The sequence below is a fragment of the Procambarus clarkii genome, chromosome 65, assembly GCF_040958095.1.
Source record: "Procambarus clarkii isolate CNS0578487 chromosome 65, FALCON_Pclarkii_2.0, whole genome shotgun sequence".
Taxonomy (NCBI): Eukaryota; Metazoa; Arthropoda; class Malacostraca; order Decapoda; family Cambaridae; genus Procambarus; species Procambarus clarkii.
This window is the reverse complement of record NC_091214.1, coordinates 14,999,877-15,014,389: the sequence shown is the minus strand read 5'-3', so window position 1 is coordinate 15,014,389 and position 14,513 is coordinate 14,999,877. Positions and strand designations below refer to the sequence as shown.

Here is a 14,513-nt window from a genome sequence, read left to right as displayed (position 1 = left end):
GCGGCGGCTGGCCAGCGAGGCTATATAAGGCGGGCTGCCTGGCGAGTGTGGCTCAGTGTTGTGGTGTCAGGCGAGGCAGCAGGAGCGATGGTGTCTTGGCCAATCTTCTTTCTGCTGGGTAAGTGACCGCCTCTTATTTCTTATCAAATTTCTACCTAAACTCTGTTTTTCAGAAGATGGTTAACCTCTGGTTGTAGAGACAACACATTTTTCGAGCGTAAAAAATAACTACGAGCTGTTAATTCGTACATATTTGATTTTTTGGACTGCAGTAAGTCTTTCGTAATTCCATGTAATACTAAGTCTTGTATTACAGGGTAGCAGCACGTCGACCTCTGCTGTTTGTCAATAAGAAATGCAGCGACAATAACTTTCACCGAATGTGAAGGGGTTAAATATATTATATTTTAAAGTTACGTTACAATATCTTGTAAGGCAAGTTTTTATACCGTTCACATCACTGTAAATGCACAATGCCGTTTTTTTTCTCAATGTGTCGGAGAGCGTAAACAATGTTATCTAATGGAGTGTGCCAGGGAAGGTATACGGGAAGGCCACATGCACATGTGTAGACTGTACCGTACTTACGGAGGCTTGGCTGAGTTGTTGATGACAATATTAAAATGTTTTGTACTGTTAGATGGGTGGGTTGTTGTGTTAGGTCAAGATGAGAGAGAGTGAGGGAGGTGGAGAATGTTCACTCCGTGGGGAACTGTCCCCCCCCCCCCTCTCTCTCATTTCAGAATTCAATTAGGATTAGTACATTCCGGTCGTTGAAATCACTGCGCTATTGAGACCAGTAGGATAAGAATATATATGATGGAAGTATTTGTATTAAGCGTTTGATGAGCTGTTTGACTATTCCTCACACAAGGGTTTGGCTTTCGTCTTCTGGTTTCTGCTTTTGTTGTTTTATGTCTCATGTTGCGATGCTTTTGTTGTTACTGCGGTTGACTTGCTTTTATTGTTATGGGGGCTTTTTATTACTTTAGGTTCTGTTTGTTTCTGTTGCTATTTTGCCTCCTGCTGCTTATGGTTTTATTGTGTTTGTTCTTGTTTGTTGTACGCCTGACCTTATCTTATCTCCACCTCCTCCTGTATTATACTGTGTTGACTCGGCAGCAGGCGTCAGCTGGCAAGTGGTTGCTAGAGTTTATTAAGTCCAGCAAGTGTAATGTAACTGAGGAGTAGGTCCTCGAAGGACACTAGAGCAGAGGGGCGTAGCTTCAAGAATCTGAGAAAGTATTCACCTAGTATTAACCTAGTTGTGCTTGCGGGGGTTGAGCTCTGCTCTTTCGTCCCGCCTCTCAACTATCAATCAGTCAACTGTTACTAACGTCTAACTAATTTTTTTCCCACACTAACTTGTGCCAGAAGCAAAGGAACTGAGTTATGAAGACAGGTTACGAGAGTTTATCGTAACAATAACAGAACACAAAAGGACCAGGGGAGACATGATCACAATGTACAAGATGCTGAGAGGTAGACGACTTGGACAATAAAACAGAGGTGGAATGCGTAAATAGTTGAGAGACATGTAAGAGTCATATAGCAACCCGTTCTCGCAAATTTAATAAGTCAATATTGACTTATTAAATATGTGCATAGGTGACATACTTAACATAATAGATACCCTTAAAAATGCAGAGTGCAGGTTTAATAACTGCAAGCTGGCTTGTGTAAGATACTGTTGTCTAGCACAGTCCTATGAGCGTGTGTGGTGACCTGTAAGATGTCGGCAGATATACGTGCATCAAGGCCCATATTCATCAAACATTTACCTGTTCACTTACGAAACCTGTACATCATTCTTCGATTATGGTGGTTCAGCTCTTAAAACGTTTAAGAGCTTCGAAAATTCGCATGCCAAGATTATTGTTACAGAGAACATGGTAGCGTTTAGGTGCTCTTCCAGCTGTTTAGTGAATGCAAACTAAGGTTTTGTAAGTGGACATTTAAGTGCTTGACGACTCCTGAGCCAAGTGTCAGGCACTCAGAGGCGGGGCCCGTAAGCTAGATCTCAATCACCCAAGGTGTTGATAGGTAAGTAAGAAATACACACAACTCTCCATTTCACTTGGAAAGTGCAGTGCTTGGTGCAGTGATTCATCTCAAGTACCGTGCCCTCACTTAAATAAGTATTTGTAATGTGCGCTGAGCGGCGGTTGTGCCCTGAGGACAGATTCAAGAAAGCACTTACGCAAGCACTTACGAACGTGTACATCTTTCCTCTATCTTTGACGGCTTTGGTTACATTTATTAAACAGTTTACAAGCATGAAAACTTCCCATTCAACTGTTGTTATTGTTATAAACAGCCTCCTGGTGCTTCGGAGCTCATTAACTGTTTAATAATTAGAAACAAAGCCGCCAAAGATTGAGAAAAGATGTACAGGTTCGTAAGTGCTTGCGTACCTGTTTTCATGAATCTGGCCCCTGGAGTTTCTCCTGGTCCGCACCACTCATCTTGCTGGACGGTCGGGTTCTCCTCCAGGATGTGATCCAGGTCACTGGTGCGTCAACTTGCCCGAGTATTGTACGATGTTCTTTCTTTCCTTCCCGGGCCGAGCGCGCACGGTTCTTCTCTGAAACAAGCTGTTTGTTTTTTATGTAAATTGTGGTTACTAATTACCAATTAGCGGACACTCTCATATCTTCTAAATATCATTCAGTCATTAGTAATGTTAGGTCTTGTTTATCATAGTGACGAGGGTAATGAAAGGTTCAACTGGTACTGTCTCTTCCAAACCTTTTGTTGGGGCAAATGTACAATATTGTCTTAGGTTAATTAAGACGTCATATCTAATATAGTCTTCTAGTTGGCTCCAACTGCTGGCTGGCCGTACACTCTGGCTCCTCCCAGGGTCCAGCCTCTATGATTGTCTTCTCCTTATGTTGTTGATCATCCTTAACATCATCTATTTCAGCGATACCCCGAGAACTTGTATGTCTGGATCATGTCCCCTCTATTTCACCCTTATTTCTAGTGTGGTCACTTAATTCTATGTAATTATTTGTGTTTTCAAATTTGAGTTTGAACTCTTAAATCTGGCTTTCCCACCTTCCCTAAGACTACAGAACTGCCTGTATTCTGTGATGTGTTTTACAGTTGTGATGGTAGTTGGTGTCTTCCTCTTGGAAGACACCAACTTGCAAGACATGTCTTGCTTCATGCAGGTCGGCGTTCAATCCCCGACCGTCCAAGTGGTTGGGCACCATTCCTCTTCCCCCCGGTCCCATCCCAAATCCTTATCCTGACCCCTTCCCAGTGCTATATAGTCATAATGGCTTGGTGCTTTCCTCCCCTGATAGTTCCCTTCAGTCCATTTTCATTATCTTTGTTCTATTTTCCCACATCTCTTGCTTCCATCTATCCTCGTTCTACTAATTGCAAGCATTTACTTCTCTTCCACAACGTCAATTACCCAAATTATTGTATATATCTCTACCATGTCTCCTCTCTTCTCTTGTATCGTTTGGTCCAGCTCCATCAGCCTTTACTTGTATTCCATCCCCTGTAGTTCCGGGACTAGTCCCGTGGCAGGGTTTCCTTGTGTGGTTTTTGAGATGCGGATCCCTTGCTGGGTCTGTATATTCAAGGACTGGTCTCACGTAGGTGGTGTAAGCCACGGTGGTATGACTACCTCGTTATTGAGGTTGATAACATTTGAATTAGTTGTTCCTGCGAGGTAAGAGTTAGTCTTACATCTACTCGAAAGTGTTATATCTACTCGAAAGTGTTATATCTACTCGAAAGTGTTATATCTAGTCATATCTACTCAAAAGTGTTATATCTAGTCTTATATCTACTCAAAAGTGTTATATCTAGTCATATCTACTCAAAAGTGTTATATCTAGTCTTATATCTACTCAAAAGTCCTATTATACAGCCTATCCTCCTGTTTTGAGAGTACTTGTAGGAAGGATGAGGACCAGAGTACATATACCCACCTACAACACAATTAGAAAGTAGAAATTGGTACTATTGAATTTGGACAAACTGGAAAAGGATTTTCTACTTATGTTGCAAAGACAAATTAAACTAACCTAACTTTCCTAGGCCTAATACACGCTATCGGAGGCCTAATATAGTACACATGTGTACTATGCTAGGCCTATGAATATTTAAGTTAGTTTTTTAGCTTCATTTTTTCGGACTATAAAGTGAATAGTACAAAATTGTACTATCTAATTGCTACGTACGCCAATCTTTGTACTATGGTGCATATAGTTATAAAAAGTACTATCTACACAGGAGGATGGGTTGGCTGGTCTAGTTCCTTCTGGAATGTGTTACCCTTGTATCATGCCCCCATGAACATATCTCTATAACATGGCATTCACTACTTTTGAAGTCCTGTAGCCACTTCTGCAGCCAACTCTGCAGTGTGCTTAGGTTTTGTGGAGACTTGTAGTGGTCCCGTGTTGCAACTGCTCTCAGTATTTACCACCTGCTGGTCCCTGACAACCACCAGCAATGGTACGAGTCCTCAGATAGGTCGTTAGGGGAGTCCTCTTGTTACTCTGTGTCACTCAGACTTGTGTCTACTCATCTAATTCTGCTTGCAGGGGTTGAGCTTCAGCTCTTTGGTCCCAGCTGTTTAGGTCCCCTGAGTCTATTGAATTCTTATCAAATTTATATTTGAAACTGTGTATGGAGTCAGCCTCCACCACATCACTGCCTAATGCATTCCACCTGTTAACTACTCTGACACTGAACAAAAGTGTGTCTAATATTTCCTTGGCTCATTTGGGCACTTTAGATTCCACCTGTGTCCCCTTGTATATGTGGTATGCCTGCAGCATACCTGGAGAGGGTTTTGGGAGCGCTGCTCCCGAGCCTGGCCTCCAGTCTGAGGCCAGGCTCGACTGGTAATCATGTCCCCCCCCCTAACTCTTTTGTCTTCAGCGAGTTGAGGTTCAATTCATGTTGCCTTGCCTCATAACTCATAGTTCTGGCACTAGTCTGGTGGCATAACTTTGAACCTTTCCAACTTCGCCTTGTGCTTTGTTAGATATAGATTCCACGCCGGAGCCGCATACACCAGCATTGGTCTGACATATGTGGTATACAAGGTTCTGAATGATTCCTTACACAAATTTCTGAAGACAGTATTTATGTTAGCCAGCCTCGCATATGCTGCTGATGATATCCTTTTGATTTGGATTTTAGGGGGCAGGTTCTATGTGTATGTACTTACCTAGTTGTGCTTACGGGGGCTGAGCTTTGGGTCTTTGGTCCAATTAGTGTGAGTAGTGAGTATCAAGCAGGTATCAAGTTATAAACCAGAGGCGCTCCCTCTCCCTAGGGACCTCGTAGCCTGGTGGATAGCGCGCAGGACTCGTAATTCTGTGGCGCGGGTTCGATTCCCGCACGAGGCAGAAACAAATGGGCAAAGTTTCTTTCACCCTGAATGCCCCTGTTACCTAGCAGTAAATAGGTACCTGGGAGTTAGTCAGCTGTCACGGGCTGCTTCCTGGGGGTGGAGGCCTGGTCGAGGACCGGGCCGCGGGGACACTAAAGCCCCGAAATCATCTCAAGATAACCTCAAGATAACCTCTCAAATGGATGCCAGGCGAAGAATATTCTTAATTTTATTTTATGACTATTGTCTTCAGAAGGATAGGAAGGGGCAGGAGGAGTGGGGGGTCAGAGGTCAGGGCCGCTCACCCCACCACCCCAACGCTCGTGTACCTCTTCTTAACCCTTCCCCTACATCCCACCCCCTCCATCCCCCATCTGTTATCCACCCAATATTCACCACCTGATCCTGCCAACGGTACCTGTTGACTTGTCTAGCTGGCCCAGACGCCTGGCAACCTGTCCCCGTCGTCCCCTGATAAGGTCTGTGTTCACCACCACCTTATATGGTCTGTCTCCCGCCACCCCATTACATAGGTGGGTTGTCACTGGGATTAGGAGGATAGCAGGAAAGATAACCAAAGAGAGCACAAGTTGCAGGCTAGGGGGTGGACGGTGGGTCAAAGGACAGGTAGGGATGAGCGATCGAGAGGAGGGGAGGGAGGTGGAGGCAGGGAGGGGGGGAGAGGAAGGGAGAGAGAGAGGTACAGGTGGGGAAAAGAAAGGCGGAGTGTGTTGGGGAGACAAGAGACTCGAGGCCAACAATGGGCAACATGTGAGGATATATAATGAGCCATAACCTTGGAGAATTGAAAAGAAGAAAAAAGATATTAGAGATTTTAAGACTCAAAGGAAGAGAGGAGAAATGGTAGGGAGGAGGTGAGGGAATAGAGAGAAGGGAAGATCAAGTTAAATAAATGCATTGATGGAAGAGAAGTATTATGGTAAAGAGCATGAAAGGAAGGTGCACTCGCCTATTAGTGCCTGCAGGATCGAGCACACGTGTGCATGTGTGAGAGTGTAAGTGTATGCGTGTCGTCTGGAGACAAAAGGCCAATTATGTGGTCGAGGAAAATGCCGTCCTTGACTAGGAGCCCATAAACCGTAGGAAGATAATTAGTAGGGTAAGAAGTACGGGGAAGGGTACGAGGAGGAGCACAAGGTGAAGGGGCAAGTGTCATGGATTTCCTGTATTGTCGAAGGACATCAACACAAGTTACTTAGTGACTCCTCTTCCTCTCCTAACCTGTCCTTCTCTCACTATCCCTTCCTGTAAATCATCTGCACAGGTCTGATGTGTGGTAGAAGCGGTGAATGGGGTGAGATCCCGCGATCCAGTCTCGCCTATGGTTGAACTGGTAGAAATGTGTTACCTGGTTTCTATGATTGGTGGCAGCGGTGGGGAGCTAATGACTGGTGGCAGCGGTGGGGAGCTAATGACTGGTGGCAGCGGTGGGGAGCTAATGACAGGTGGCAGCGGTGGGGAGCTAATGACTGGTGGCAGCGGTGGGGAGCTAATGACTGGTGGCAGCGGTGGGGAGCTAATGACTGGTGGCAGCGGTGGGGAGCTAATGACTGGTGGCAGCGGTGGGAACTGCCAATAGCAAGATCAGTTACTTCTGCCCTGGGGGGGGGGGGGAGGTGAGAGGTATAATGTGGATGGTGAGTGTAGGAGATAGAAGAAAGGTAAGGAGGAGAAGAAGGGATGTTAGAGAACACAGTGAGGGGAGGTTATCTTGAGGTTATCTTGAGTTGATTTCGGGGCTTTTAGTGTCCCCGCGGCCCGGTCCTCGACCAGGCCTCCACCCCCAGGAAGCAGCCCGTGACAGCTGACTAACACCCAGGTACCTATTTACTGCTAGGTAACAGGGGCATTCAGGGTGAAAGAAACTTTTGCCCATTTGTTTCCGCCTCGTGCGGGAATCGAACCCGCGCCACAGAATTACGAGTCCTGCGCGCTATCCACCAGGCTACGAGGCCCCTGGTGGGAAGGCAATAGGAACTGGTGAAGTGAATAGTTTATAGTTACCTTAACCATTCAATGTCAGTTTCGTAATTTAACGTCTCTAAAAATATTTATAAGTGAAAGCACCTCAAGTTGCCTTAGTGTGAACCCTTCACCATAGAGGGAAGACTATAGAGTACCTGAGAGAGCCTTGTTAGACACCTGTATACACGTGTTTATTGTCATATATTGCCACCTGTTTATACGCTACGTATAATGTGTAATATTAGTGGACCCATACACTAGGTGCAAGGAACACAAGGGCATTCGAGGAGACCTTTTTAAGTATCTCTAATTCAGGTGTATATTTTCTTGTACAATGCCATTTGTGGTGTATATGTACACGTACATCAGTGCAGGCGATGAGTCACAATAACGTGGCTGAAGTATGTTGACCAGACCACACACTAGAAGTTGAAGGGACGACGACGTTTCGGTCCGTCCTGGACCATTCTCAAGTCGACGCCGAAACGTCGTCGTCCCTTCAACTTCTAGTGTGTGGTCTAGTCAACGTACATCAATCATTCCCACCGTGGCATACATTCCTTCTCCAACTATACCATTCTGATCACCCAACCATCTCGAATCACCATTACCGAGGCCGGAGACCACCAAGTACATGGTTACCCAATCAACGCCCACTTTGTGCTGCCTCACCACCGCACCCAATCAACGCCCACTTTGTGCTGCCTCACCACCGCACCCAATCAACGCCCACTTTGTGCTGCCTCACCACCGCACCCGTTAATGGTGACTGACGTCGTAAATAAACATTAATTACACCCGAGGAAGGTGCTGGAAATTACACCCGAGGAAGGTGCTGGAAATTACACCCGAGGAAGGTGCTGGAAATTACACCCGAGGAATAATTACACCCGAGGAATAATTACACCCGAGGAAGGTGCTGGAAATTACACCCGAGGAATAATTACACCCGAGGAATAATTACACCCGAGGAAGGTGCTGGAAATTACACCCGAGGAATAATTACACCCGAGGAATAATTACACCCGAGGAAGGTGCTGGAAATTTAGGGCACCACAGATGTACTCTCCTAGTTGTGCTTGCGGGGGTTGAGCTCTGCTCTTTCGGCCCGCCTCTCAACTGTCAATCAACTGTTACTAACTACTAATTTTTTTTCCACACACACCCAGGAAGCATCTCCGTAACAGCTGTCTAACTCCCAGGTACCTATTTACTTGGTTGATACCTGGTTGATACCTGGTTGATGGGGTTCTGGGAGTTCTTCTACTCCCCAAGCCCGGCCCGAGGCCAGGCTCGACTTGTGAGAGTTTGGTCCACCAGGCTGTTGCTTGGAGCGGCCCGCAGGGCCACGTACCCACCACAGCCCGGCTGATCCGGAACTTCTCTTAGAAAACCGTCCAGTTTTCTCTTGAAGATGTCCACGGTTGTTCCGGCAATATTTCTTATGCTCGCTGGGAGGACGTTGAACAACCGCGGACCCCTGATGTTTATACAGTGCTCTCTGATTGTGCCTATGGCACCTCTGCTCTTCACAGGTTCAATCTTGCATTTTCTTCCATATCGTTCACTCCAGTACGTTGTTATTTTACTGTGTAGATTTGGGACCTGACCCTCCAGTATTTTCCAGGTGTATATTATTTGGTATCTCTCTCGTCTCCTTTCTAGAGAGTACATTTGGAGAGCTTTGAGACGATCCCAATAATTTAGGTGTTTTATCTCGTCTATGCGTGCCGTATATGTTCTCTGTATTCCCTCTATTTCAGCTGCTAGGTACTGCTTAGGTAAGTACTGCTTAGTATTGTTACTGCTAGGTAACAGGAGCATCAGGGTAAAAGAAAGTCTGCCTATTGTTTCTCGATCGAACACCGGACCACAGGATTACGTGACCAGCGTGTTGTCCACTCAGCCACCGTGCTGTGTGTCTCCAGGTGGTAACAGGACAACTTGTTCTTCCAATACACCATTATTTTAATGCGTAAACATTGTAGTAGTTCAGTCAAATTAACACCGGCGCAAAAAGAACGATTGTTATGAGTACTAAGGTGAGGACCCGCTGGCCACCAGGTGAGGACCCGCTGGCCACCAGGTGAGGACCCGCTGGCCACCAGGTGAGGACCCGCTGGCCACCAGGTGAGGACCCGCTGGCCACCAGGTGAGGACCCGCTGGCCACCAGGTGAGGACCCGCTGGCCACCAGGTGAGGACCCGCTGGCCACCAGGTGAGGACCCGCTGGCCACCAGGTGAGGACCCGCTGGCCACCAGGTGAGGACCCGCTGGCCACCAGGTGAGGACCCGCTGGCCACCAGGTGAGGACCCGCTGGCCACCAGGTGAGGACCCGCTGGCCACCAGGTGAGGACCCCCTGGCCACCAGGTGAGGACCCGCTGGCCACCAGGTGAGGACCCGCTGGCCACCAGGTGAGGACCCCCTGGCCACCAGGTGAGGACCCCCTGGCCACCAGGTGAGGACCCCCTGGCCACCAGGTGAGGACCCGCTGGCCACCAGGTGAGGACCCGCTGGCCACCAGGTGAGGACCCGCTGGCCACCAGGTGAGGACCCCCTGGCCACCAGGTGAGGACCCGCTGGCCACCAGGTGAGGACCCGCTGGCCACCAGGTGAGGACCCGCTGGTCACGCACCAACCTCACCTTGCACACTCCTGGCCTGGGGACAGGTTGACAGCGTCTCAATGGACCTATTCCTCCAATATTTGGTACTGCATAATACAAATACACAATTACTACAGTATATATAATCTTGTTTTAAAGTTTGGCCTAAGTGAGGCATATTGATTAGTGTGTCAATGATATGTCTATAGAGACGCGGGTTTAAGTCGGGTGCTCTGGGTAAGTGTTTGTCAGTCGCTGTTGTTGTTGTCTAAGATTCGCTACCTGGAACAAAAAGTTCCAAGCAGCACGGGCTATGGTGATCCCGCAGTGGACTTTATTTGTCAGTCGTAAGAGGACTGTACGCGGGAGCTCTTATGATCAGAAGAATAAAGGTAACTGCAGAAGGCCTATTGGACCATACGAGGCAGCTCCTATTTATATCCACCCAATTCCATTCAGTCTAACCTACGCTTGAAACAATCGAGGGATCCTACTTCTATTATGCTAGGCGGTAATTGTTTCCACAAATCGGTAAACCTTTTACCGAACCAGTGTTTACCCAGGTCTTTCCTAAATCTAAACTTAGCCAATTTATATCCAAATTGTAATCTCATCTGACTCTGGTGACGTTGACCAACACGAAACTACTGTTAACTTTTTAACACATCTCTTGCCTCTACTTGTCTCCTGAGGTGGTGTGGGTGGTGATGGTGGTGTGGGCGGTGATGGTGGTGTGGGTGGTGGTGACGGTGGTGTGGGTGGTGACGGTGGTGTGGGTGGTGGTGACGGTGGTGTGGGCGGTGATGGTGGTGTGGGAGGTGGTGACGGTGGTGTGGGCGGTGATGGTGGTGTGGGTGGTGGTGACGGTGGTGTGGGCGGTGATGGTGGTGGTGACGGTGGTGTGGGCGGTGATGGTGGTGTGGGTGGTGGTGACGGTGGTGTGGGCGGTGATGGTGGTGTGGGAGGTGGTGATGGTGGTGTGGGAGGTGGTGATGGTGGTGTGGGCGGTGATGGTGGTGATGGTGGTGTGGGTGGTGGTGATGGTGGTGTGGGCGGTGATGGTGGTGTGGGCGGTGGTGACGGTGGTGTGGGCGGTGATGGTGGTGTGGGAGGTGGTGACAGTGGTGTGGGAGGTGGTGACAGTGGTGTGGGCGGTGATGGTGGTGTGGGCGGTGATGGTGGTGTGGGAGGTGGTGATGGTGGTGTGGGCGGTGATGGTGGTGTGGGTGGTGGTGACGGTGGTGTGGGAGGTGGTGACAGTGGTGTGGGTGGTGGTGATGGTGGTGTGGGCGGTGATGGTGGTGTGGGTGGTGGTGTTCCTGCAGGTCGACTCTACACCCCCTCCTCCCACACGTCGTAAACCCCACCTCCCTTCACCCCCACCAGTGAAAGTCTCTCTGCCCTGATAACCCCCTCCCACTTATAACCTCCCCACCCTCCCTTCCCCACTGGTCAACCCCTACCCACCTCCTTTCCCCACACTGAATCCCCCTCTGACAGCACTCTCCCCACCTCCCACCAGAGTCCCCCTCACCGTCGTCCACTGCGGTGTACCTGGTCATTCCCTCCGGCAGGGACGCTGCTATACACCCTGACTGACCTTGTCTTGTCCGTTATCTTGAGGTTATCTTGAGATGATTTCGGGGCTTTTTAGTGTCCCCGCGGCCCGGTCCTCGACCAGGCCTCCACCCCCAGGAAGCAGCCCGTGACAGCTGACTAACACCCAGGTACCTATTTAACTGCTAGGTAACAGGGGCATAGGGTGAAAGAAACTCTGCCCAATGTTTCTCGCCGGCGCCTGGGATCGAACCCAGGACCACAGGATCACAAATCCAGCGTGCTGTCCGCTCGGCCGACCGGCTCCCTCGGACAGTACCGTGAGGTACTCTTACCCAGCCAGTGTCTAGCAAGTCCTGCTCCTGCACTAGCCATTGAGAGGGAGAGGCGGGTAATGAACCAAGGATGAAAGTAACTAGAAGTAACTTTATAAACAATCTGTAACTACAAGTAAGCTGAACGCCTGCATGGGGAAAATGTATAACTAACTCGCCATTAAGCAAGTTGTTTACATGTTACAAATCCACAAGGGCCGTGACGAGGATTCGAACCTGCGTCCGAGAGCACCCCAGACGCTGCCTTAGTCGACTGAGCTACGAATCGAATCAGGTTCGAATCCTTGTCACGGCCCTTGTGGATTTGTTCACTTCATGCATCACGCAACTGTAATTTCTGTGTCTAAATTGTTGACATGTTTCTATGGCAACAGAATTTTCACATTTATTTCGTATAACTGTGAAACCTCGTAATTTGTCTTGTGATTTGTCAGTTGTGTTGTGATAATGTGTCTTGTGGGTGGGTGTGAGGGGCGGGAGCTGTCCACCTTGTGTCGTTGTGAGTCTTGTGGGTGGGTGTGAGGGGCCGGAGCTGTCCACCTTGTGTCGTTGTGAGTCTTGTGGGTGGGTGTGAGGGGCGGGAGCTGTCCACCTTGTGTCGTTGTGAGTCTTGTGGGTTGGTGTGAGGGGCGGGAGCTGTCCACCTTGTGTCGTTGTGAGTCTTGTGGGTGGGTGTGAGGGGCCGGAGCTGTCCACCTTGTGTCGTTGTGAGTCTTGTGGGTGGGTGTGAGGGGCGGGAGCTGTCCACCTTGTGTCGTTGTGAGTCTTGTGGGTGGGTGTGAGGGGCGGGAGCTGTCCACCTTGTGTCGTTGTGAGTCTTGTGGGTGGGTGTGAGGGGCCGGAGCTGTCCACCTTGTGTCGTTGTGAGTCTTGTGGGTGGGTGTGAGGGGTGGGAGCTGTCCACCTTGTGTCGTTGTGAGTCTTGTGGGTGGGTGTGAGGGGCGGGAGCTGTCCACCTTGTGTCGTTGTGAGTCTTGTGGGTGGGTGTGAGGGGCGGGAGCTGTCCACCTTGTGTCGTTGTGAGTCTTGTGGGTGGGTGTGAGGGGCGGGAGCTGTCCACCTTGTGTCGTTGTGAGTCTTGTGGGTGGGTGTGAGGGGTGGGAGCTGTCCACCTTGTGTCGTTGTGAGTCTTGTGGGTGGGTGTGAGGGGCGGGAGCTGTCCACCTTGTGTCGTTGTGAGTCTTGTGGGTGGGTGTGAGGGGCGGGAGCTGTCCACCTTGTGTCGTTGTGAGTCTTGTGGGTGGGTGTGAGGGGCGGGAGCTGTCCACCTTGTGTCGTTGTGAGTCTTGTGGGTGGGTGTGAGGGGCGGGAGCTGTCCACCTTGTGTCGTTGTGAGTCTTGTGGGTGGGTGTGAGGGGCGGGAGCTGTCCACCTTGTGTCGTTGTGAGTCTTGTGGGTGGGTGTGAGGGGCGGGAGCTGTCCACCTTGTGTCGTTGTGAGTCTTGTGGGTGGGTGTGAGGGGCGGGAGCTGTCCACCTTGTGTCGTTGTGAGTCTTGTGGGTGGGTGTGAGGGGCGGGAGCTGTCCACCTTGTGTCGTTGTGAGTCTTGTGGGTGGGTGTGAGGGGCGGGAGCTGTCCACCTTGTGTCGTTGTGAGTCTTGTGGGTGGGTGTGAGGGGCGGGAGCTGTCCACCTTGTGTCGTTGTGAGTCTTGTGGGTGGGTGTGAGGGGCGGGAGCTGTCCACCTTGTGTCGTTGTGAGTCTTGTGGGTGGGTGTGAGGGGCGGGAGCTGTCCACCTTGTGTCGTTGTGAGTCTTGTGGGTGGGTGTGAGGGGCGGGAGCTGTCCACCTTGTGTCGTTGTGAGTCTTGTGGGTGGGTGTGAGGGGCGGGAGCTGTCCACCTTGTGTCGTTGTGAGTCTTGTGGGTGGGTGTGAGGGGCCGGAGCTGTCCACCTTGTGTCGTTGTGAGTCTTGTGGGTGGGTGTGAGGGGCGGGAGCTGTCCACCTTGTGTCGTTGTGAGTCTTGTGGGTGGGTGTGAGGGGCCGGAGCTGTCCACCTTGTGTCGTTGTGAGTCTTGTGGGTGGGTGTGAGGGGCCGGAGCTGTCCACCTTGTGTCGTTGTGAGTCTTGTGGGTGGGTGTGAGGGGCGGGAGCTGTCCACCTTGTGTCGTTGTGAGTCTTGTGGGTGGGTGTGAGGGGCGGGAGCTGTCCACCTTGTGTCGTTGTGAGTCTTGTGGGTGGGTGTGAGGGGCCGGAGCTGTCCACCTTGTGTCGTTGTGAGTCTTGTGGGTGGGTGTGAGGGGCGGGAGCTGTCCACCTTGTGTCGTTGTGAGTCTTGTGGGTGGGTGTGAGGGGCGGGAGCTGTCCACCTTGTGTCGTTGTGAGTCTTGTGGGTGGGTGTGAGGGGCGGGAGCTGTCCACCTTGTGTCGTTGTGAGTCTTGTGGGTGGGTGTGAGGGGCGGGAGCTGTCCACCTTGTGTCGTTGTGAGTCTTGTGGGTGGGTGTGAGGGGCGGGAGCTGTCCACCTTGTGTCGTTGTGAGTCTTGTGGGTGGGTGTGAGGGGCGGGAGCTGTCCACCTTGTGTCGTTGTGAGTCTTGTGGGTGGGTGTGAGGGGCGGGAGCTGTCCACCTTGTGTCGTTGTGAGTCTTGTGGGTGGGTGTGAGGGGCCGGAGCTGTCCACCTTGTGTCGTTGTGAGTCTTGTGGGTGGGTGTGAGGGGCCGGA

The 14,513-nt window shown here is 50.3% G+C and overlaps 1 protein-coding gene across 2 annotated transcripts in view; it reads left to right on the top strand.

The window, feature by feature from the left end:
- The window catches only part of LOC123751049 (protein Skeletor, isoforms B/C), a 53,988-nt gene continuing 39,475 nt past the window's right edge, over positions 1 to 14,513 (top strand). Inside the window, exon 1 of one of the 2 annotated variants that reach the window (XM_069309429.1) lies at positions 1 to 118. In XM_069309429.1, coding sequence (XP_069165530.1) covers positions 88 to 118 — 31 coding nt within the window. In that variant the 5' untranslated portion in view covers positions 1 to 87. The remainder of the gene's footprint in view (positions 119 to 14,513) is intronic. The other variant, XM_069309430.1, reaches the window with a different exon arrangement.